Source organism: Nipponia nippon, unplaced genomic scaffold (assembly GCF_047370975.1).
Source record: "Nipponia nippon isolate SJK-2023a ecotype South Korea unplaced genomic scaffold, ASM4737097v1 scaffold_10, whole genome shotgun sequence".
NCBI classification, from domain to species: domain Eukaryota; kingdom Metazoa; phylum Chordata; class Aves; order Pelecaniformes; family Threskiornithidae; genus Nipponia; species Nipponia nippon.
The window spans coordinates 32,420,138-32,443,806 of NW_028262291.1; the positions used below are offsets into that span (position 1 = coordinate 32,420,138).

At 44.8% G+C, this 23,669-nt stretch overlaps 1 protein-coding gene and 1 long non-coding RNA gene across 4 annotated transcripts in view; one reads left to right on the forward strand and one right to left on the reverse strand.

The window, feature by feature from the left end:
• Window positions 1-9,191: 9,191 nt before the first annotated feature.
• Window positions 9,192-15,687, reverse strand: LOC148057145 (uncharacterized). Its single transcript, XR_015701986.1, has 2 exons — window positions 14,901-15,687; window positions 9,192-13,321 (listed from the first exon to the last, which is right to left on the reverse strand). It is a non-coding gene; the product is annotated as an uncharacterized LOC148057145 (long non-coding RNA).
• A 608-nt stretch (window positions 15,688-16,295) lies between these two features.
• Window positions 16,296-23,669, forward strand: part of MAP3K9 (mitogen-activated protein kinase kinase kinase 9) — a 62,439-nt gene continuing 55,065 nt past the window's right edge. Inside the window, exons 1-2 of one of the 3 annotated variants that reach the window (XM_087746445.1) lie at window positions 16,296-16,661; window positions 22,327-22,740. In XM_087746445.1, the coding sequence (XP_087602571.1) occupies window positions 16,415-16,661; window positions 22,327-22,740 (661 nt within the window). In that variant the 5' untranslated portion in view covers window positions 16,296-16,414. Of the gene's footprint in view, window positions 16,732-22,326; window positions 22,741-23,669 lie in introns of all 3 variants that reach the window. The other 2 variants (XM_087746444.1, XM_087746446.1) reach the window with 2 other exon arrangements.

Below are 23,669 nucleotides of genomic sequence, written 5' to 3' on the forward strand. Positions count from 1 at the left end.
CTAATAAAACAATCAGCAGAAAGTAACAACAACACTGATTTACTCACTTTACAATTATGAGGGTTAGCACTTCTCTCTCCATGCTGGATACAGCTTTTTTTTTTTTTTTCAGATGAAGATTGACAAACTAGGCCTTGGTGGCTCACTACCAACTTTTATTTACTTCTTCCTATTGATTCCTTCTCAGGTTCTACATTTAGACAGCAGCATTTCAACCCCAATTTTTGGATCCTGCTGACATATACTGCTTACTGTGGATTGGATACAGTATCCAAAGCAGCAACTTTGACTCCAAAAAGAAAGAAAGAAAAAGACAGAAGTCCATTTTCTTTATAATTGATCAGCCTAGGAGAGAAGCGCACCTACCTTTTGATTTTCTGAAGAAGCAATAGTTAAAATATATACTTGCTACTTGGGCATTAAGAGTCTTTGCATAATTTTAAGTCTTGACTTTTCCCCACCACCACCACCATTTCCCTACAATTGCAACCTGGTTAAAAAAGGGTTTATCTGAATTCAGAACATTGTCATAAATGGTGATAAGTGTGTTTTATTCTCTCATTATCTCAGAATTAAGAAGTATGCTTATTTACAAGGGCAATAGAAAGCAAAAAGTCATTCTACAATAATATTTGCTAGCCTGGTTTCACTGTAAAAGATAGTTAATTTTCTTATAAAACCTTTCAGGAGGTTGTTCTAGATTTGCTTTTAATTACAGTACAGTGGTTTTTGACAACTGCAGGACTCTACTGAATGTGATGTTGCCATCACGTTAGCATCTGATGGTAGCTTATCTGCTATTTGCACAGCTTTTAAACAAACTTCTAAACAAGAGCCAAACCCTTTCACAGACCGCACTCCCTTTCTAGGAGAGAAAAGTCACACCACATTCAGCCTCGCACACTAAGAGTACCATGAAATTACTCTTTGAAACTTAGTCCTGTATATTACCCCTGCTCCCAACTGGAATACAGCCTTTAGAGACAGTGAGAAAAACAAGCCTATTCTCTAGTGTTTCAGTACAGACCAGGCACAGATTTACCAGCAGGAAGGTTACCTGGCAGGGGATCTCCTCTCCCTGCTGTGCTGGCAGGCTCACTGCTTACAGCACATGATGCAGACCCAGCTGTGTATCAGGATACAACCCACACTCACCTTTATCACTGCCACAGCACTAAACACACTCCCAGATCCACCTGCCCTTTCAGGATACACCCTGCCCAGCATCCCCAAACATTCCCTCTCTCTCAAGCATGGGAGAATATAGTTCTTGCCCTCACAAACCAAGAAAGGGGAAGAAATGTTTGGGGGTTGTGTTTTTTTTTTTTCTTTTTTTCAACGATCCGTATGACTAATATACCTCTCCATAGTACTTCACAGTGCTACTTAGGCAGAGATCAATGCACTGGGTGGAGGATGCTAATTACTGATCTGCAAACAGCTGAACCATGAAGCTCACAGTCCCATTAATCCTGCCCTTGCAGTTTGTCTCAGCTGCCTGCTGCACGTTTTGAGTATGTAAGCTCTTTTCATATACTCTCTGAGCCCTGTGGTTTTCTCAAGACAAAATAAGTAGACCAAAGCGAGATTCTCCCCAAAGAAGAGCACTTACATAAGTTTCTTATTATCAGGGAGTGCTGAAAGGGGAAAACCGTTTAAAATAGATTCACACAGACAAGGAAGTCCCATGACAGCTAAGAAAAAAGAATTCTTACCAACTTGGTGAGAGCAACCTTCTGTAAGTTGCCACTAGAACAACAGCATCTTCAACTCCACTCCTTTTCTTTGTTGTCTAGAAATTGTCTCTATACAGCTTTCTGCCGTACATTTTTATCAGCTACGTGGGCCCCAGTCTCACTATCCTAACCTCTTGCAGCTGCTTCAGCATGGCTGAAAAATCAATTGGAATGGCTTAATGCTCCCATTGCTAGAGACAGAGTGCAGTTTTAAGACGAGCTTTCCTCCTAGAGATGGTTCTGGTAGCGTTTCTTGCAAGAAAATTGCAATGGCATTATCCACTTTCACATTACAGGACCTAATTGTGTGAACGTGTCCATACAGAAATCACACAGAGAAGCATCATCAGTGTCCCAGTGACCACAAGGTCTCTCTGAAAAAGAGGAATTTGCTAGCATTGCTGGTACAAGAATTGCCTAAAAACACCATGGAGATGAAACATAATAAACAAGGCTAAAATTAGAATATCCAAACACGGAGCTGACGGTATTTTAGCAGCATTTATACCACATTCTTTAAAGTACAGCACAGTGGTGCCTCATTGTAAGAAATTTCTACCAAACAATGATTCATGATGCTACTGGGATAAATTCCTATTTAAGATCTTTGTTCACAGTTAAAACTCTCTGTCTGAAGCACAAAGCTCCCATAGCATGCGAATGAGTCTTCAAGACCATCTTCTCCATTTTAAAGGATTTCCTCTCTCTTATGGCTCTCTTTAGCCATTTTTCTAAGAAAGTTAAGCCTTTTGAATTGGTCAGTCCTTGTCTAGGAGAAGGTTTCAGTTTCAAGTACATTGTCAGAGGCAGAATTAAAAAAAATATTAAATGCCTCTCAATTTCAGGGCAGTGAGAAGAGGCCAACATTAGGATCCCCAAAGAGGAAATGTCAGCAGAATCTGGAGAATAGTCTTAAACTGGCTGGCTTATCAACAGGCATGTAATTTCGTATTATTCACGGTATGGACCATGTCTTGCACAGTTAGCAGGCCAAAAATGTGTAGAGAGGGAACATAGGGCAATTATTGTGGGGAACTGAGGAAGTTATGATATTGTGGTGAGGGCCTGGGAAGAAGCTGAGAGTAACGTGCCTACGCAGGGACTGTGGAAATCCGTGGAATAACTAGTGGCATTGCAAGGCAACAATGTTTTAGGGGACATAAGTCACAATTTCATGCGATTGGATTTCATATGAGTACACGGGTCCACTCGGGCAGATTAGCTGAGAGGCCCTGCAGGCCTTGGCGGTTTCCCGAGATCTTTTCTGGATTTCAGCTTCATTCTGAATAAACAGAAGACTAACTTTATATTTCTGTCTGATTTCAACTCCTTTGCTAACTGTGTATGTAAGACTCCTCGCTGAATACAGCCTTGTCTGAAGTGGAATATGGCAGTGACTGTGTGCTTTAGTAGGAGGTGTGAAGAATAATTTTGACATTCAAGACTATTGGAAACAGTATGTAATTCATTGCCTTGAGATGGAATGTGGCCATAGTTAACAACCTGAATTTGAGAAAAGAACTGCAGAATCTCAGTTTTAAATCCCTTTTGGAAGGTAGCATCTCTAGTCACACGCTGCTTCAGCACCAATATAGGTCAGTCGCAGCAGAAGCAGTGCTATTTTTTAAACAACCAAGGTTTAAATTCCCAGAGATGTTGTATGATTTACACTGGCAAGAAACCTCGGCTGCCTCAGAAGATCTGCCCCTTCCTGTATTCTTCTTTCTGTTCTCTGGAGGTCTCCCAGATAAATATTCAGCAGGTCAGACCTGCTTAGTGTAGAAGATCTGATGAAATCATGCCCTGAGGTGTTGTGACTACTATTTCTGTATTTGCTTGATTTGGCAGTGCCTGAAGGTACAGTTGACAGATTTCAGAATGTGAAAATGATTAATCTGGGGGGAGTGCCCTGAAACACTGCCACTCTATGGCAGATCTAAAGTAACTTGAATTCCAGCAACCTTTTAAAGAGTTATTCAAAAAGAAAACCCGTATGAGCTACCCAGTGAGTAACATTCCAGGAATCACAGAGGCACAGACCCAGGCTGTCCCAGACAATCTTTCCTTTTTCTCTAGGCCATGTTTTCTCTAAGCGCTAGCTTAAAGAAGCCGTCATCCTACAGCCGTACCACTGCATGAACCAAATGAAATCAGGCATAAGTACAGCAGAATGAGGGAAGCCTGAAGGAGGTGTGATGAGAGCTTTATTAGAGAGGACATATGGCTTTTAAAGAAAGGGTCTTTGGCAGCCAGCTGGAGGTGGCATATTATTCATCAGGAAAACAACAGCAGCTACAAAGATCTTCTTCCTCCCCTGCTGGCTGAATAGATTTGTTGCAGCCATTCAATGAGCAACTGGTTTTAACCTACCCTCCATAAACAGTATTTCATGTTAAGCTGAGTTAGGAGGAAGCTCTTACTGTAAAAGAAATCCACAGCTATACAGAAACACACATACACTCAACTCGGCCTCTCCTTGAAGCCCCTACTTTCAGCTACCTCTTTGCTATAACCCGGTAAGACAGTCCCTGTGAACACAGAGCACGCATATGCATGTATATAGACCCATGCGTTCATGTACATATATAGATATACCACAGGTTCTGAAATAGCATAATTTTTCATTGAAATATTCTTTCAGCTGCATTAGCTGATAGTCTTCAGTCTGTTTTTACACCAGATTGTGTTTCATTTTTTACATTTATCCTTGTATCCATGAGGTTTGTCATCAGAATTCTTTGCCCTCATCTGTACAGGTAAGGCCTGATGATCCTCATCAACAGCAGAAGCACAGTGGCACCATATTGAGTAGGGAACCATGCGCAGCCAAGAAAAGTGGACTTAAAAATAGATTCACTTTTTGCAACTCCGTGTTATCTGTTAAGTGGCACTGATACCAATGCATGTGTTGGATATAGTTTTTTTATCTGTGGATGAAAGCAACTTGCAAAGGAGGTATCCTTAATTCCTTTGTACAGGTGTTAAAACTGTTGCAAATCGAGTGATTTACTCTGGTTCATGATGTAAACCATTGACAAAGCCAGCACCCAGATCTCCCAGGTCCTGATCCATTAATCAGAGTGATGTTTAACATAAAGAGCATCCATACAAACTCTCACAGCTTCTGCAGAGTCAGTACTAGACAAGTGAGCTTTTTCTTGGTTCAGAGACAAGGCAGTGGGATGAAACAAAGGCTATTCGTTCCTCTATATTTATCTATCACATGAGATGATTGTTCCCCACTTCATATCAAGAGCAGATACTGAACAGCACAGTAGCAGTGGAGTTCACAGATCAGAGAACTGCAGGCAGATTCATTCCAACTCTCAGCCAGCCTGAAGGTTTTCCTATAAACACTGCTTGTTGATCCATCACTTCTGTGGAAAAACCCACAGGAGATGCTCTGAGAGGGTGCAACCATGAGCAACCCTTTGCAGAGTTTCCCCCTGATCTTTTGCTCAGGAGTGAGGGATTTTGCCCATCGTGGAGCAGCCTGTAAATCCCTCATGGCAGATTCTTGGGGATCTTCAGGCATCCAGAGGCATCTGTGTTTCCCAAGGCCACTTGCACAGATGCCTTGTGCAGCTGCTAGGTTCTTGGCTCCAGGTTTGGCTCCAGAGCACTGTCCATATTAATAGCATTAGTCTATTTATTTCATTGGTGCATTCTTTATCGGTCTGCAGCATGGAAAGACATATTCAGCCGCTTGGGAAATCTTTGATGGATTAAGCAATGAAAATGAACAGGGAGAAAACTGTTAGAGAGCAAAGGAATTAGATGTAGGTGTATGATGCTGATGACAGTCATATATTTCTGACCACATCTGCCGGAGAAACATTTAACCTTCACCTTTTCATAGGCCTTCCCAGAACAGTGATGACTGCAAAATGGCCTGGAAACACTTTTCTGGAGATAAACAATGGAAATCATCTGACATTAAAAATAACCCTAAGGGCAAAAAAATCAGAAACGACTTCGAAACAAAGGAAGGGTGGAGTAAGCAACCCTTTTGGAGAGATTTATACTCTGCTTCGTGTTGCTTATAGAACCCAGAAATGCCAGTGAAGCCTGGATCAGAAATCTGTAAGCTATATGCCTATAGCTGTTATATACAGCTATAGCCTATAGCTGTTATACACAGTGTTCTACAGTTTCTATACAGTGTCATAGAAATTAGTGAACCTATTACAAAATCTGCAGCAGTTAAAATTAGATTTGGAGTGATTTATCTTTTTGCCATTGTTTCAGCATGTGACATGACATGAAAAGAGGAGGTTTTGTTGCAAACAGTATTTTAACCACAAAAAGCTATTTTGCAGTAGAAAATGTACTTCCAAGATTTAATTCAATACTGAGTGTTACACAAATCTTATGAAAAACAGTCTCACTGTGGTAACAGCAGAATTAAGCACAGGTGGCTAAAGTATTTTGACTCTTGGAATGAATTTTGAATTTCTGGTACACACTGCTGCTTTGCAGTTATGTTGGTAGCAATGCAACTAAATGTTTTCTTGTAAATCTTCAAATGGCATATGATGGAAAACAAGCAAAACATTTTAAAATTTAAAAAAGAAGTATAAGTCAAAGCTTCAGGCATAATTTTGCAAGCTATATATTGAAAAGCATCTTTATTCACAACTATTACTTCTACTGACATCAGGAAAACTGCACACGACTTGACTCTCTTAATGCAGAAAGTCTGTAGGACCTGGGTCTTACAAGTAGACAGTTCAGAGCTTATAATAATCCAATTTTTCACTAGCCTCCCTTCTGCCTTACTCCTTACAACAGATCTAAACAACACATGCTTTCTCAAAAACACTTCTATGTGATTGGTACGCCTGGTAGGAACTTCTGTCAGATGCTATTCTCACTAGCTAATTGCATCTCCCGGTTCTATGAACCTCATCATCTCATAAACTTTAAGAAATTGTCAGATTTGCTCATAAATACAACAGAGAAATTACAAGGGACTGAATTTAATGGAGTAATGGAAGAACATCAGCTCCAGGCTTGAAGCGTTTAGTAGGAGTGGGACTGATGTCTCCAGAAAATCCATCAAATTCAGTTAGCTAGAGTGACCTTCAAGCAAATTCAGTAGGAGGTGGCTGCACAGGCAGTGTGTGTGGCCTTGTGTCGTCTACAGAAAAAAGAGAGATTGCATTATTGAAAGCTTATCCTTTACAGTAACACCTCATCTTCTTCCCACCAATAAGATAGATAGCAACACCCATTGTCTTTGTGATCCGTCTGTCTTTCTCACACCCTCTACCCAAAATAAGGGTAGAAGTGTGGTGAGAGTTAGTCAGTCTCAGTGGATACAAACCTGGAAACTGTCATGTTCTCGGATCGGTCGGTAGCAGAGCTGAGGAAGAAGCCAGGAGTCCTAGATGTGCATGTACAGTTACATTTGAATTAAGATTAATTTAAGTGAAAATTAATTAACCTGCCTCCACCTACTGCACAGTTGTTAAGAAAAAGAAACAAGATTACATCCCAAAAGCATGTGTTTCTTTATTCTCACTCTTACAGCACCCTCAGGATTTGTAATGGCACACATAAGTCCCAAAGAAGATTAAAAAGGGCAAACTGGAGGGCAAACAGGAAAGAACTGAAATCAACCCCAGTTTCAGAGGATAAAAGGAGTTGTTCTGAGGGGGAAGCTAGACGAAAAGTGTGGTAAGAGCAGTAGGAAGCATGGACCACGAGAAGGGGTCTTCCAAGGAGGCACTGGGTGTTTAGGGGAGCCTGTGGACCCTAAACTTCCTTGCGGACCTAGATGAGGCTGGGTTCAGTGGTGTCATTCATACTAAAATGCAAGTAAAGAGAGTTTATGCTTCTACCGAGGGCAACCATGAGATCGTTTCTTGTATATGCTAGGAGATGACTATACAGTTTTATTTTCGGTGCTATACCCCTGGCTGGGCTTACTGGCTGTGGGGTGTAAACGAGGCCTGGCAAACTCCCTCCTGGATGGGTGAGAACTCGACCAGATGAAGTGCTCATGAGGGAGATGACTCACACTACCTCATTCCTTCACTATTACGCAACTTGCTTTTTTTCCAGAGTAAGGTTTTCTTCCACATTCTTTCTGTGATTTTTTTTTTCCTTTCAGTAGAAGCGCCTGCCTTTGTCATGATTTCACCCTGAAATGAGCAGGGAATTCAATAATGCAACCTGGCAGGGTATCAAAGGTCCATTTTCTCAAGGGGAACAGGAAAAGGTAATAATGGTTTGAGGAACTGGAAAACAAATATGTCCTATGTAGACTACAATTGTTCCATCTAAGTGAATAAAAACAATGAGCTTTGAGCCCTGAGGAAAGAGAGTGCGGCTCCAGCAGGACCAAAAATAGCCTGGGCGAGAATTTCTTCATTGTTAACCGCAGAATGGAAAAATAAGCTGTCTCTACAAGGCAGCGCTGGCGGTGAGGGGCTGGACGGGCGTCTGCAGTGCTGTGGAGAGAGAGCCAGCAGCGTGTGGAGGCTAGGTAGTGCCAGTAGGCGGGCAGGCCAGGCAGGGATCTTTACGCTCCTGAAGTCAGAGGTTTCATCCTTCTGCTGTGTTAATTGAGACCGGTGAGAGTATCAGTGCCAATTAGTTACGGCTCCTGCTGGTGAGGTGATCTCGATTCCCCTTCACCAGTAAGAATGACCAAAAATAAGTGCTGGAAGGGCACTGTAAATGTCGTGTTATGTCTTGTACCTCTGGAGAGGGTCTGAGGAGAAGAAAGACTGCCCAAGGGCTGGCACTGCAGCTCCTCAGCATGGGTGGCATTCCCCTGGCACACTTGTAAGGAGACCAGCCTCATTAGAGATCCTCCTCCCCAGGCAGCTCTGGAGTTGTTAACCTTTCCTTTTTATTATCCATGTAAAGAAATTCTGGCATAGTATTGACAATTTAAAGACGGATACCTTCTACTAGGGTTAAGCAGGCAAAACAATTCATACACTAAAAATGGAGAGAAAGGAAGCATTTTTCTTTGCTGGTAGCAAAGCAGCTGTTATACTAGAAAGGATGAGATAACTGTGTGAAAATGGGGAAATGAACTTTTTGTAGCCATCAAAATAGTTTCACTGTAACATATTTTACATATGCATTCAAAATAATATAGGCAAATAGCATGCTAGGTTTTCCTAAAGCTTATTAGAAAATGGTGGGTTCCCTTCAGTGTTTCAATCCCACCAGGTACCCCTCTGCAGTCCCAGGGAGGTGCTTGCTTGTGTTCTAGGCTTCAGGTCTTTTAGACTCCCATAGGAGCACCGTGGAGTCTAAGAAGAGTAGATACTGTTGTGGAGCAATGGAAGGGCTCTGCTGGCATGAATTTGAGGTGAACGCTTAAGGAGCATTAAAGCTGTGAGTGAATTATGTAGCTCATTCTATTGAGTGCTGGTTCATCGTTACCCTGTTCCCTGTTAGCTTGACACAAGTTACAGAAAAAGAGATATAAAAAAATCTGAGAATTGCAAAACCTTTTATTGTCACTTTTTCAAATCCCCTCTTCCTATAAAGCCAAGTGTCTTACTTGTTTTGAATACAAGGGTCAAAGCTGACTTCAAGAAAGGTCTGATTGATTATTACTTGTCTGTCCATAAACATTGTAGGTAGGGTCTTACCTGAGATCTTTTGGGATCAAAGCTGAGCCTCTCTGCTTCCCAGTGATACGAAACTTCAGATTCTACCAGCAGTGGAGCAGGAAGACTTATGCTTAACCAATATATATGTGCAGAAAGCCAGTCATTCATCCATTAACGATTCTTACTCTTACAGGCCCTTTCAGCGACATAATTTGGAGGGAAAATACCACACTATGAGAAAGAAGGAGGCATATATCCTTCAGAAGTTAATTATGTTTAATGTTATCTTTTGAAAATTACTCAGGTACCAATTAGAGTCAAAGACACTCAACAGTCTGCAGTCTGGGACTGATCTGTGTAGGCTAACTCCATGAATCATGCTTCTCTCATTCTACAAAAGCTTCAGCTGCACAGTGAACTGTACAGTGCCTCGATGGTGTGCATAACCAGAGCCCACCAATTAAGACTGCCAATTAGGGGAGGAAAAAAAAAAAGTAAATAGATAATGCAAATTAATCCTGGAGTGTAACGGCACACTCCTTGAGATGGCTGCAACAGTGTAACATGAAATCCCTGCTCAATGGGTTGATGACTCTGGCTGTCTATGGATCTGGTGCTGCCAGCACCGAGAGATGGCATTACAATAAAAACATGATGTGTCTCTCTGCCCACACTTAACTGAAATATCAAAACAGAACTAGGTCCATTTCCATGTAAGTACAAGGATATCCCCTTCCAGTTGCCTTACGAAATATCAAATGAATACAGTGTCATATTTGAGCTTAGTCACCAGGCAAAGAGTAGATGCTATACAGGAAAATCAAGACAGAAAATTTCCCAGTGAAGAGTCACACATTTTTTGAAAGAGGCTCCTCTAACTAATTCTGCTAAGGATTTAAACTGTGATTGCAAATAAAATGAGACAGCAGGCAAATGTTGCCTATTCCCTCAAGACAACATGGAAAACAATTACTGCTGCACTGACCTAGTTGGTCTTATTTTAGATTGAGGTTTATTACTCTGAATAGGAAGTTAACTTACTGAATACAAATTAGAGAAAGAAGACATCAGCCTCAATCAGCAAAAGGATTATTTTACTCCAAATGAAAAGGCTATCTATTTTATGTCCATAACTTTGTAATGACAGGAGATTTAGTAGAGTTATGATTTGGGTATAAAGCTATGATTTGGATATGAATGCTGGTATCTAATGGATGTTGTATGTCTCTGCATGCTGTAATTCTAATGCGCCTTTAGAATTCGGAGTAAAGTTTGCATGCATCTCCTATGGTTGGAGTTCAGATACAAGATTCTTCATTTTTGTGTTGTGTTTCTAAAGGTATTCAAGGGTGGCCTCAGCAACGTGAACACTGGCCCAAATGCTTTGTTTGACAATCTTAAAGCCTAAAGAAAACCACGGACTAGCTAGTATCTTGTTTTCCATCTTGTTTTTGTTATTTCCAAACAAAACCTTGTTGCCCTCACAAACAAGGGAGACTTGGTCATTCCTTGAGCAGCAGGCCTCGAATGGGAGCGGAGGTGGCGCAGGCAGCGCAGAACACACTGAGCGAGCGCTGCACCATATGCTGGCTGTGGCACCGAAGGGTACTGTGCTGCTGCTTCTTTTTTCACACAAAACATAAAAAGGAAGATAGAGGCCACCAGCACCTATAAAGATTTCAGGAACCCGAAAGGTTTGCTGTAGTATCTCTGCTGCACTCCGGTGGGAGCATTTGCATTGCACTAATCTCAGTTCCTCTATTCAAATAAGTTAAATTCTTGTTCCACACACTTGCAAAACTGTGGCACAATGTTGCTGGTCTGGCAGTGTGGTTCTGGTGTTCCTCTACAGGAGCAGCAACTCAACCAATGACAAATTAAACAAGAGCTATAAATGTGGCTTGGATTGAGATAATACATAGTATGCAAATGGTAGTTGTTACTAAGCCAAAGTTAAACATTATTCCTGTTAGCTGTATATCTTTTAGTGCAGGCAGAAATGTCATTTGAGAGTCTTCCTTGGGTTTATTTTTCTTATAGACATGCTGAGAAATGTACGAATGCTTCATGTGACATGTGAAATTATGCTGTGACCTGTAATAATAGCCATGTAATCATTGCTATTTTTTATTATCAAAACAAATTCAAGCTAAATTTAAAAACCAAGTCTGTCTGTGAAATCTACTGGAAGCTCCCAGATTTTGGCCCAGAATTTCCACTCTCCAGTGTTTTTAGTCTTCTTTTATTTTCCAGGTCATCTGTTCTATGGAGAAAGAAGATACAGCCATCTGGGAGATTAGCATATATATTTTATGAAGCAGAGTAGAGCTCCCTCTTTTACTGACTCAGATGCTAAAGACCCAGATTCACAGCCTGCCTCCTAGCAAGCACAGCACAGTTCATAAAGCTTCTGTTGCCAATGGCTTACCTCTCTCCCCTGCATGAAGAACAAACCTACACTAAAGTGATGGTGGCAAGGCAGCACTGTTCTAAAGTGGGGAAAAAAACACAGTCCGGCTTTACAGCCATGCAGAGAGGCAATTTATAATGACAGAAGAACCCATTTGTCAGTAAAGCTTACATTGTTTGAGGACAGATTATCAGCAATTGGTCAAACAAATCTGTCTACTGGCATGAGATACATCTCCAGAGTGGTGTATATGGTTATATCTGTGGATATAACCATGGAACACAGCTGAGATATATCTTCTGAAATGCATAAAAGCCAAAGGAGAGCATTAGTGCTGGGTTAATTTAAGATGCAACATAAATTACCACGGGATGTAAAAGAAGTGAGCTGCACTAAGCAGATGTGCCAAGGAGCATCTCCTTAATCTTTTATACTTTCTTACTGTGCTGATAGAGATGTGCTTTCATTGTAGCTATAGTTGAAGTACAGTGGTTTTCTAGTACTGCGGTGTAGTTGGACTGTGCCGGTACTTTTCTTCTTTCTGGACGTTCCTCTTCCTTTTTTTTTTTTGTAGCATTTCAGTTTTTTCGCCTCACAGAGCACAGCGACTAGGAGCCTAGAGTGCCAACATTTTGATATCCAGTGCAGATTTATAACTATGGACTGGCATAGTGGTAACATGTTGTTATAGAGCTGCTAAGTCCAGTGAAGAGAGAGGAAAGGCATCCATTGAAAGAGAGAGTACTAGTTTAGTAATCTGCACAAACATCTAGAAAAGACAGGGCAAAAGCAAAGAGGATCATCCTAAATTTATATGAATAATGGAATCGAATAAGCAGAGTACTTTCCATAGCTTCTTAAAACAAGGGCTGGGGATAGGCTGGACTTCTTGTTTATCCTCTAATAATTTGTTGGGTTTTTTAAATGTAGGTGCAAAAATGAGCCTGAATTTAAATCCGTGCTCCAAATTTCCCAGTTTGGAGGAAGTTTGAACTACATTCAGGGTATCATATGCATTCTGCAGATTAGACTCCCCTTTTTAAACACATTATAACAAAATCTATATCCAAACTTTGGGAAGCACTGAGTGTGTATTCAGACACAGACTTTGAGAACTGGATCTGTTATATCTAGAATCTAACTCCCATTATTCAGATCTGCTGAATAATAATGGGAGCATATACAGTCTTATTAGAAAATGCATAAGAAAAAACCCCTGGTGTAGCATTTAGGCTATACGTTCACCAGAAAGGCATGCACCGTTTCAAAAATCTTCCTGTATCTTGCAAATGCTAAAATGTCATTTTTCACAGACTGCGTGCAGACAGTCTTTAATGTTCTTTTCTTATGCTTTTTGCCAGTTACTGAAATATGAACTTAACATTTAGTGATTCTTCTGTTTACCTTGATCTTAACAACAGCCTTCCCATCTGGCCAAATCTTTTCATTCAGAAACCGGTCTCTGACATGGCTGGTAAAAGATGCCAAGAGAAGTCTGTGAGAATGGGAAAATCCTATCATGGCTCTTCATTTCCCTGGATGCTCTCCCAGCTCCAGGCACTGGCTGCTCTGAGCTTCCTGAGCCAGTCACACCGTCTCTGTAGAAACAAACACATCATTGGTGAAAAAAAAGGGGAGAAAAAAAAAAAGAACAAGATGTCTTTGAGAAGCAAAGCTGACTCTGTGCTTCAATATCAAGGCGTTCCACAAGATGGCAGGGTTCTGTCTTGGCAGGTCACTACAGCAGGCGACTTGAGCCTCTGCACAAGACATTTTTCTCCCATCATAGTTTTCACTATCGATAATATAACTCTGCACTTTAAATATTTCAGAGTTCCATAGCAGTGGTCAAAGTAAGTGTCAAACAGCTGAAAGATAGGAGACCTCTTTTTTTATCTCACTAAAATTTTCATATTACTATTTTTAAAGCATTATATTCACATAAAGCATAATAATTCCTCACTGTGTGAATTAAAGAAATCATTTTTTCCCTAAATAAAATGGGCCAGAAAAGTATTGCATGCAACTGAGGCTGTTTTAACTAGGGGCATTAACATCAGTCATTCAGATTCCATCTCAATCATCTATTATGTGAACTCCAAAAATTATGAATGCTGCTATTTGTTCCCCCTCAGCTTCATGATCAAGACAAGGTAACCTAACTCTGGGCTGTTGCTGAAAGGGCCAGGTCTGCTGTCCCTTTCACCCGCCCTGTCCTGCTTCCGTACGTTGTGGTGGCTTTAATGACTGTGCGTGCAGTCCTAATGCAAGTCGGATCAATCTAAAAAGCTGATTGAAAACTAGCCGCTTTTACTTGGCAGCTTAGCTTTCAATTAGATAAATGAGCTGAAATGACTCTACAGCCATGCAGTCACCACTGCTGCAATTAGGCAAGCGGGTCAAGCATGTGGCAAGGGGCAGGAAAGTCCCTTTCAGCAACAGAGTAATTTTGGATAAGCTTACGCTAATTGTGAAAACACACCCTTAAGTAACAAAAGAATAGTGGAGAGGATGCATCCTCAGCTCCATCCTCACTGGCAGGAGGAGATGGAGACACAGGAGAAAATCAAGCTCATTTGCTAGACAAGTTCAATCTGAAAACTAGCTCTGCACCGTGCCCAAATCTTGCATATGTCACATTGAAATGTTAGTTCTGACCTCAACTATATATATTTTGCTCTTTAATTTATTTGTAAAATAATGATATTAATATGACAGTTCTTTCTAGGCAAGATGTTTTTGGTTTCTGTCAGAAATAAAGGCTGTGAAGTTTGTGAAAAAAGAAAGGAACTAGAACAATTTTAGTTCCCTGCAGGGTTCTCCGCAATACTTGTTACTAAGTTTCAGTTGGGTGGTGGTGTTTTCCCAGAAAGTAGACAGGCAAATTCAAGTATTTCACAAACAACAATAAGGATTTTGAATGACCTCTTTAACTCAGAGCACACTATTCTTAAGATCTTCATCATTCTTTTTAAAGCCGAAACCCTGGTGCTTCCTAAGGGCAGCAGCATAGTGCTAACAGAGGGATAGATAAATAGATAGACAAAACCCCACTGCACAAAATTTAAGAACTGTTAGCAGTTACTTTGTACATAAACCAAAACAAATGCCTCACTAGGGAATGGCGAATTTTTAAAAATTTCGTCTTGCAGAGAAGAATTGTGTAACTCCACTTACAAAGCACTAAAGAAAAAGACTAAGCCGAAGATCTTATGTAAGCGGGAAGACGTCATGCGTGGTCAGGGTACCTGGGACTCTCGTTCGGCATCAGCCGGCCTTGTTATGATGAAGCTTGAGCAGAGAATTTTCATTTCCAGTTTTACCACTGAAAATCAAATTAGCGTCTTAAATAAAACTGGAGTGAAAGAAAATCTCCCTTTTATATCAGTAAGTACAAACAGATTCTGTTGACAAGGCCTGGTGTCTTCTCAAGCTGTGAAAACGTTGGTTGCAGGAAGAAGGAATCTGTATTTTCAGAACCAAGAAGGCGTACACCGATTACAACAGCGAGAAATAAATTCTGTTGTTTAATTTTTAACGCAGGCCTTCAGCAGGGATGCATCCACGTTGACCTCGTACAAAATCCAGGCAACGCCTGTGCTGAAGCGCAGGCCGACGGGACGCAGTAACTGAGAACAACGGCTTCCCTGGCTCCCGCTGCGGTTTGCTTGCCGGCCTCAGCCCCTGTTCCAGGCGACCACAGCGGAGCTCTGAGCGTCCCTCAGGGTGCAGGGGGGACAGCGGGGCCGCGGGCCGCGCCGGTGGCCCAGGAAGAGCGGAAAGCGCGCCAGGACAGGCAGCGCTGCCGACGCACGGCCATCACCCTAAATCCCACCCGCCTGCGCCCACGGGAGACCCGGCCTGGCTCAGCGCCCCTCGGGAGGCCCGGGCGGGACGCCGGCGCCCGGGAGCGGGGGGAGGACACCGAGAGGCGGCGGAGCGGCGGCCCCCTGGGAGCGCTGAGCCGCTCCGCGGTGGCAGGGCAGGGCAGGGCAGGCCCGCCCCGGCCCGGCCCGCCCCCAGGTGCGCCGCCCCAGCGCAGCGGCGCCCCGCACGGCCCAGCCCTCCGGCCACGGGCGGGCGAAGGTCGCCCCGCCCACCCGGTCGCCCCGCCCTCGGCCCTGTCCCGTGTCATGCCCCTTTCCCCAGCCAATGAGAAGCGGCGGGGAAAGCGGAGCTTGGAGCGCTTAACTGACAGGCGCCGCGAGGTCCAATGGGAAGCGAAAGCTGGCGAGACGGGGGCCAATCGGGGGGGACACCGGTGAGTGCGAGCCTCCGGGGCGAGGGACTGGGCGGGGAGGAGGCGCGGCCAAGCGGGCGAGGGCCCTCAATCAGGTGAGGGCGGTGTTGACGGGCGGTAGCGGCGGCCAATGGCGGCGAGGAGGCGGAGCCTCCCCTCCCCTCCCGCCGCCGAAGCTGCCAGAGAGTCAGGTGGCTCCGGGATGCGCGGCGGCGGCGGCGGCAGGCGGAGGCGGGCGAGGAGGAGGAGGGGGGGGATGCGGCGGCGGCTCGGCGGCCCGCGCTGCCTGCCCTCGCCTCTTCCCGCGCTGGGCTGAGGCGGCCGCGCGCCGGGCCCCCCCCCGGCGGCGGCGGCACCTGCTGCCGGCGGGCGCCGGGCCGCATGAACAATAGGCGGCGGTACCGGCCCCGCCGCCCCCCGCAGCGCCCGGTTGCCGCGGGCGCCTCCCCCTATGGAGCAGCCTCGCCATGGAGCCCCTCACAGAGCTCAGCCAGGAGGGCGCGGGCGGCGGGGAGCCGCCGGGCGGCGGGCCGCTCTGGACTGCCGTCTTCGAGTACGAGGCGTGCGGCGAGGACGAGCTGAGCCTGCGGCCGGGGGACGTGGTGCAGGTGCTGTCCCGGGACTCGCACGTGTCCGGCGACGAGGGCTGGTGGACGGGCAAGATCGACCAGCGCGTCGGCATCTTCCCCAGCAACTACGTGAGCAGCGGCGTGCAGGGGGGCGGCCCGGAGCTGCGGGCCCGCTACCCGCCGCCCCCCGCCATACAGCGTAAGGCGGCCCGGGCCCGGGGCGGGGGACTCGGCGCGGCCTCTCGCCGCCCCCCGGCGGGAGGGAGGCGGGGAGGGGGGGGGAAGGCCCGGGCCCGGGCCCGGCCCCGGCCCTGGCCCTGGCCCTCCTCTGGGCCCGGGGGCGGGGCTGGGGCCGCCGGCGGTGGCGGGGAGAACCGGACCGGCGGGAGCCGGCACTGCCGGGATGGTGTTGGGGGGAGCCCCGGCCCGGCCCTCCCGAGGGGAGGCGGGACCGCCGCCGGCGCGGAGGGAGGCCTGGTCCGGCCCTGGCGGGAGCCGGGACCGCCGCGGCGGGGCGAGGCCCAGCCCGGTGGGCAGCGGCTGTGGGAGGCCGCGGGGCCGGACCGGCGGCGGAGGGGGCAGGGGCGAGCGGGCCCCGCGACGGCCCTCGGCGGGGGAGCGGAGGGGGCTGCGGCGGCCCGGCCCCTCACGCCCTGGGTCTGCCCCGGGCCGGCGGCCCCGCTCGGCTGGGCCAGGGCCGCCCCGGCCCTGCTCTCCGGTCCGGGTGGCTTCCCCACCCGCAGCCGCATTCCTGCTGCTCCAGTGCCCTTCTGCCTTCCGGGCCAGCGCTCCTCTCCGGGGAGGCCCAGCCCGGCTCGGTGTGCTAGCGCTCCGGTGTGCTAGCGCTTCCTCGGCGCCGGGGGCTGTTCCCCATTCTGAAGTCCGGTGTTTCCAGGGGCTGATCAGTTTTCGGCAAACGGCTGAAGTTTGGTGGCTGGGCAGTGGTGGGGTCACTGGGGGCTCTCCCTTTAAGAATATCCTTAAGGAGAGGTTGCTGGATAGGAAGCAGTTGCTTTCTGCAGTGTCGATTCACTGCTAATACATGTTCGGTATCTTCCTTTCTCCTAACCAAAAGCTTATTACTTCTGACTTAAACAAGTTGACTTGTGTTACCAGGTTCCTCCTTAGCCCTTTGCTTTCTTACAAATTCTGTTCTAAAATACCTGTGAATGAGTTTTATCCAAGTTTGGCTATCTGGGCCCAGCTGAGGGTTGCGTGACTAAGTCGTGATGCTGAAGGCACGAAGGGATCGGTTTGTTTCTGTGAACTTCGGTGCAGTTTTGAAGCCTTTGTTGGAGCCAGAGAATAGGGCCATTTCATCTCCACATCTTTTTTTTTTTTAGCCACTCTGTACAATTGTGGAGAGAGAAACAGTGTGGAACGACTGTTTCTAGATCCTGCTTGTCTATCACTAGTGACAATTCAGGCAAGGATAAAGCTTTTTTTGGAGGGGCAGAGAAAAGTCTTCAGACTAGTAGGCTCTTCTAGAAAGTAAAAGGAGTAAAAAGATGCTTTATCCTATCTAGGACGTATCTCCAAGGAATACGACTACTAGCTTTTTTCTTATTCTATGTTCTGCTTGAAAGCATTTAGGTAAAAACTCAGTAATTCGTAATATTGCCCTTGGGATTGTGAAGGGACTAGGTTGGGCAATGGTGGTGCTTTCTTTCATGCTGGAACAGTATAGATAAATTATTTCTTTTTTTCCTCACATGCAGAAAACACTGAATGCTGATTAGGTTTTGCCTTTGAGATAGTTAAGAGAACCATTTCTACAGAACTTCTTGAAGCCGCAGCTCCCCTCCTGTTTTGACTGTTCAAGTACAGGCTTTGTAACTATGGCTTCTCCTGCCTCATTGCACTTTCTGTGGTTTGATAGTGCAGGAACAGTTGTGGAGTTGCACCTTCCCCCTTTATCCTTGTCTTACCCTTCTAGTGCCACAACAGGACTACACTACTTCTGTTCTCTCAAGTCATCAACCGTATGTTCATGACAGGGTAGAATTTATTGCCCTCCAATAAGTTTTTTAATATGCTAAAGGAGTATGTTTCCTTTTTTAAAGAAACAGTGCAGTTTGGACAGGGAGGTAAAGTTGGTTGCTGTTGAATTGGATTTTCAAGTTTAATGTTAGAAATCCCTTTGCAAGGAGAGATACCCACTTTTAGAGCTGGTGATGTTGGCTTCATAGCTGTTTGGAATAACAGTCTACTGTTACCTTGTTTATTGGACTGCCAAGTATTAAAGTTTTGCAGGAGTAATGCAAGGTGTCATTCCAGACGTGTGCCCCTCAGTGCAGAAGCTACTTTTAGTTGCTTTCCTGAAGTTTATCTTCATATTTGATGAAAGTGGAAGCAGAATCTCAAGGCCTTCAACACCGAGAGCTGTGGTAGTATAGCTAGTAATTGCATGCCATCCACATAGTGTGCTCGAATCTCACCTCTGTGGGGGTACCATGAGTGATAAAAGTAGCCTGTTGAGGCTGTCAGCAGCGGGCCAGCTTGAAGGACCCTCATCTGCGCTGTGGGGTCTTTCTTACACACTGAATTAAGTAGCTCAATCATACGGCATAATAAATGCTGATTAAACAGCAGCTACTTTGCAGTTGTCAACGTGGCCACTGGTTCATGCTGTAGAGGCTCTGTAATTCCTTATCGGCCCCCGGGGGAATGATAGCACTTCAGGTCTTAAATTCTAAGGCAAAAAATGCGTGTTAAACATTCCCGTTGCCCTTACAGTCCAGTACAGCATGCCTGCCAAATTAAACTGGAGTTTAGAAAAGGAGCTAGTGTGTTTAGAAAGGTGAAGAAAAACAAGTATTTTGTGCACTAATGTAGCTGTATAACTAAGTCTGTGAAAACAAAGAAACTAATTCAACACAAAATACCTTTAAAAACAAACAGAACTTCTCTAAAGATGAGGGTTTTGTTTTTTTTTTTTTTTCTGATTAAGCTACCCATGAGGGTGAGCTGGCCAGTCTGCCTTAAAGAAACGTGCATTTTCAAAGTAAAGCTAAGGTCGTACTTGCAAATAAGAGAAAAGTTTCTTTGCAACGTAACTTGCAGTGTAACACATTAAATTTCAGCTGGAAGCATAAATCTCACCGTTTTACGTCCCAGAGTTGTTCCAGTTCATTTGTGCATCCGGCAAAGCTGTGGGTTTTTTTTTTTTGTTTGCCGCAGTAACACGGGTGACGGCGTGCAGAACGAGTTTTGCCTTCCGCGTCTTCGGTTTTCCTTTGCCCGTCCCCTCCTCCTGCCTGCCGCCTTCCTCTCGCACTTCTTTTCTGCACCAGCGGCCGGGGGAAGCTTGGACGGGCGGGGGGCGCTGCCCGGGGGGGCGCTGCCCGGGGGGGCGCTGCCCGGGGCCGCCGGGGCCGCGGGAGCCGGGGCCGCCGGAGCTGTCCCTTCAGCACCGCCGGAGCCGCCGGCCCAGCGGCGGGGAGCGCTGGCTCGGCCTGTCCGTAACGCCTGCTGCGTGCGTGAAACGCCCGAGGAAAAAGGCTGGCTGTGAACCCCGCCGGAAGGCTGGGGGTCGGGAGCTCGGGGGACGGTCCGTCGAGCTTGCTTTGTGGCTTAGGCGCTCCTTTGTTTTCCGGCTTTTAATTGACCCTGTCCCTGGGAGCGAGTTAAGTGAGCGTTCTACTGGTGCTGAAATTCTACTGACTGAAGGTGATAGGACTCGGCATCCGATTTCTTCAGCTATTTGATCACTGAGAAATACCAGAGCAGCTCCTTTTGCATGTTCTCAGTGACGAGGTAGTCTCGTATCTGGAGTTATTGTCATTACAGTCGCGTTCTAAAATTTCAGTGTTGCTGGTCAGAATCTACTCCTTCATCTTTTCTAGTAATCTGTAGCTCATGAGCATTTGAACACCAAGGCTGCTGCTGTAGGAGTGAAACCTTCTTTGTTGTGTAAATCCTTGAAGTTCAGAGCGTTACCCAGAAGATGTACTCACGTTCACAGACAAATAAATTCTTCTTGTATTCTGGACCAGAACGGGCCTTTCCTCCTTTTGGAAGACTTTATCCTGGTCAGTTTTCTATCTTGTTTCCCATTAATCTTTTGTTCATGGAACACTAGAAAAAAAGAACACGGGCATCCTTATTACACTAGCTAAGGATTCAGATGTATTGGCTGTACTGCGTAGGAAGGTTGATGATATAATCCCTATAGGTAGTCCACTCCTAGCTCATAGGTTTGGCTGACTTACAAGAGTAAGCCAGACTTTTTAAAATCATGTTCATGGAAGACACAGCTCAGTCAAAAAAAAAAAAAAAAAAAAAGTCTGCAATTGTGGACAGCAGAGTTTGTATTAACTCCATACAGTTTTGTGACAACCTCTTGTACTATAGGCTTATACTTGGGAAAGACATTTGATTGGAATAACTAAAATATTTTACTTAAGCAGAATCTAACCTGCTCCCTTGCCTTATATGACAAGGTAATTTCTTTTAAAAACAGCACAGAGGTTTATATATACAATTGATATCTACAATACTCAGTAATATAGTACAGTACTCTTAATTAATACCTACATCAAGTAAGTCCGTTACAGGCTTAACTTTCTTTCTCCCAGACAAAGCAGGGGAACTGTGTCAGATTTGGCATTTCAAATACAGGAAAATATTATAAGTCTTGGTGACTTTCTGCTTAAATCCTTGCATTATGGTATCTTTTCCTTTAAAACTTTTAAAAATTTCTTTGTCTGTAATTGGTAACAACCAAAATATCAGACAGACTAGCATCAATGGTATTTCACCAGTGGCCTACGACTGCTGGAAATTCAGCCATGTCAGTCTGTGGGTTTTCCATTCTACATTAGTCAGTATTGGATGGCTTCTTTTGGCCATCTGTGAGCATAAACTATGTTTAGTGTACAGTTGTACAGGATACATTTTCTCACATCTTTTGCTCCAGATGCAATTTATATGCTGAATTAAGACATCTGCATCTGCAGATTTTTATTATATAATGCCAAGTAGCCACCAGTTACTGTGGCAGCCTGTGAAGTATAGCTGTGAGTGCATGGGAATGGAAAATGATGATTCTGTTATTTCATATAATTTCTGTAATAAAAATGCAGTATGTATTAATCAAAAAATGTTTTTCCTATTGGTAGCTCTGCATACTCAGTATGTGGTCTGATCCATCTGTTTGTCACACTGTCGTCAGTAGTGTCAGAATTGGTTAGCAGATCTCATGGGGAACGAATCTGCAAAGCTTGTAGAGATGTGGAAGAAAAAGCATGATTTGGGAAGGACTAAGAGATTGTTAGTGGCAGTTGAATGAGACATTCAAATAAGGGACAAATGCAGGAACAGATGCATTTTTTGTCGAATTTTAGCTATGTCACAATAAGCAGTGTAGTGAAGTCAGGGAAGATTAGCCTGTGGGTGTGTTTTTCTTTTTTGGAATCTGGTACTGTGATTGAGGGCAGGAAATAAGGGTTTATCCTTAAGGGGGTGTCAGTGTTATAAGGGTTTAAGTGTGTTAAGAGGAGGCTATTTTACTAAGTGTGTCATTCACCACCATTAAGTCAAATTCATCATCGTTCACAGTAAGTACTTCGTACAGGTTTTATGGTACCGCAAGATCTGTTTTACTACTTTCATTTGGCCATGAAAGATAGTCAGAAGGGACTATTGCTTTCATTTGCATTGTTTTGGAGTGAAAATTGGTCATTTCTCCAAGGGCATGGGTGAGGTTGGGCAACATGGACCTTCAGCTGATGTACAGGCTGCGTAGTGCTAAATGTTTACATCTTTTTTTTTTTTTTTTTTCCTCTTTCCCTAGTCCTGGAGATCGACTTTTCAGAGCTTGTTCTGGAGGAAATAATTGGCATAGGGGGCTTCGGAAAAGTGTATCGAGCTGTATGGATAGGAGACGAGGTTGCTGTCAAGGCAGCTCGCTATGACCCTGATGAGGACATCAGCCAGACCATTGAGAATGTCCGCCAAGAGGCCAAGCTCTTTGCAATGTTAAAGCATCCCAACATCATTGCCCTCAGGGGCGTGTGTTTGAAGGAACCTAATCTTTGCTTGATCATGGAGTTTGCCCGTGGAGGATCGCTGAATAGAGTGTTGTCTGGTAAAAGGATACCTCCTGACATACTAGTGAACTGGGCAGTACAGATTGCGAGGGGAATGAACTACCTGCACGAGGAAGCAATTGTTCCCATAATTCACCGTGACCTGAAGTCCAGCAACAGTAAGTGCTACACAGTGAACAGCCAGGGTGCTGGGACAGGGTTTTGGAAAGAAATTGTACAAAGAAAAGAGGGGCGTAATGTTAACTTAGCAATCCTTTCTTGTGAACCACTGTATCCTCTAATTCAATCCCAGAGGGGTTTATTATTTACAGTATGGTGCTACAGACCACAGGAAACATGTAAATGCTTTCACTTTGTAGAAGTAACTTAAATGATTGGATGCAAAAGCAACTGTAAATGGAGCATGCTTCTCCAGTAGTTCATGTACATATATACAGTGTCTCAGTTTTATTGCCATTTCAGCAGGCTCCTGTATGTTGGAAGGTCTGGTTGAACTTAAAATGTGTATTCTCCTTCCACTTTTTGGAAGGATAAATGCTCTTTTGGAAAGATAAATGCTCCCAAGCTTTCATTTTGCTTGCTAGATTTTGCTCTATAGATGAGATGCAAGCCTGTTTTTCTTATGGGAGATTTAACCCATCCCTGCTGAATTGGATCGTCTCTCTATCCCCCATAGAGCTGGTGTTGACAGAAACATTAACTCAGGTAAATGAAATGTCCCAGTGGGTTCCCTTGTACACCCAGGACTTCAGTTGATGTTTGTGGTGCTTTACATGAGATGCAGCTGACCCGTTGGAGCATGGGGACTGAACTTTGGTAGTTACAATTCTGGAAATCATGGTGAATAGCTACTGTGTAATAGCATTATTGTCTGCCACTTGGGTATTGTTTTTGTAGCGTTTCTGTTTTCCCCAACTTAAAATTGCCTTGAAGTCAAACGCATGCATAGGACATTATTTATGAGTGTGGGAGCAAACTGCTGCAGTGGTTTAGAGATCATAATCTCCTTTCCTGATGCCTGCATGCAGCTGTTCAGCCTTTCTCTCTGCTTGTCTGCATCCAGATGGCAAGAGCAAACACGTACCTG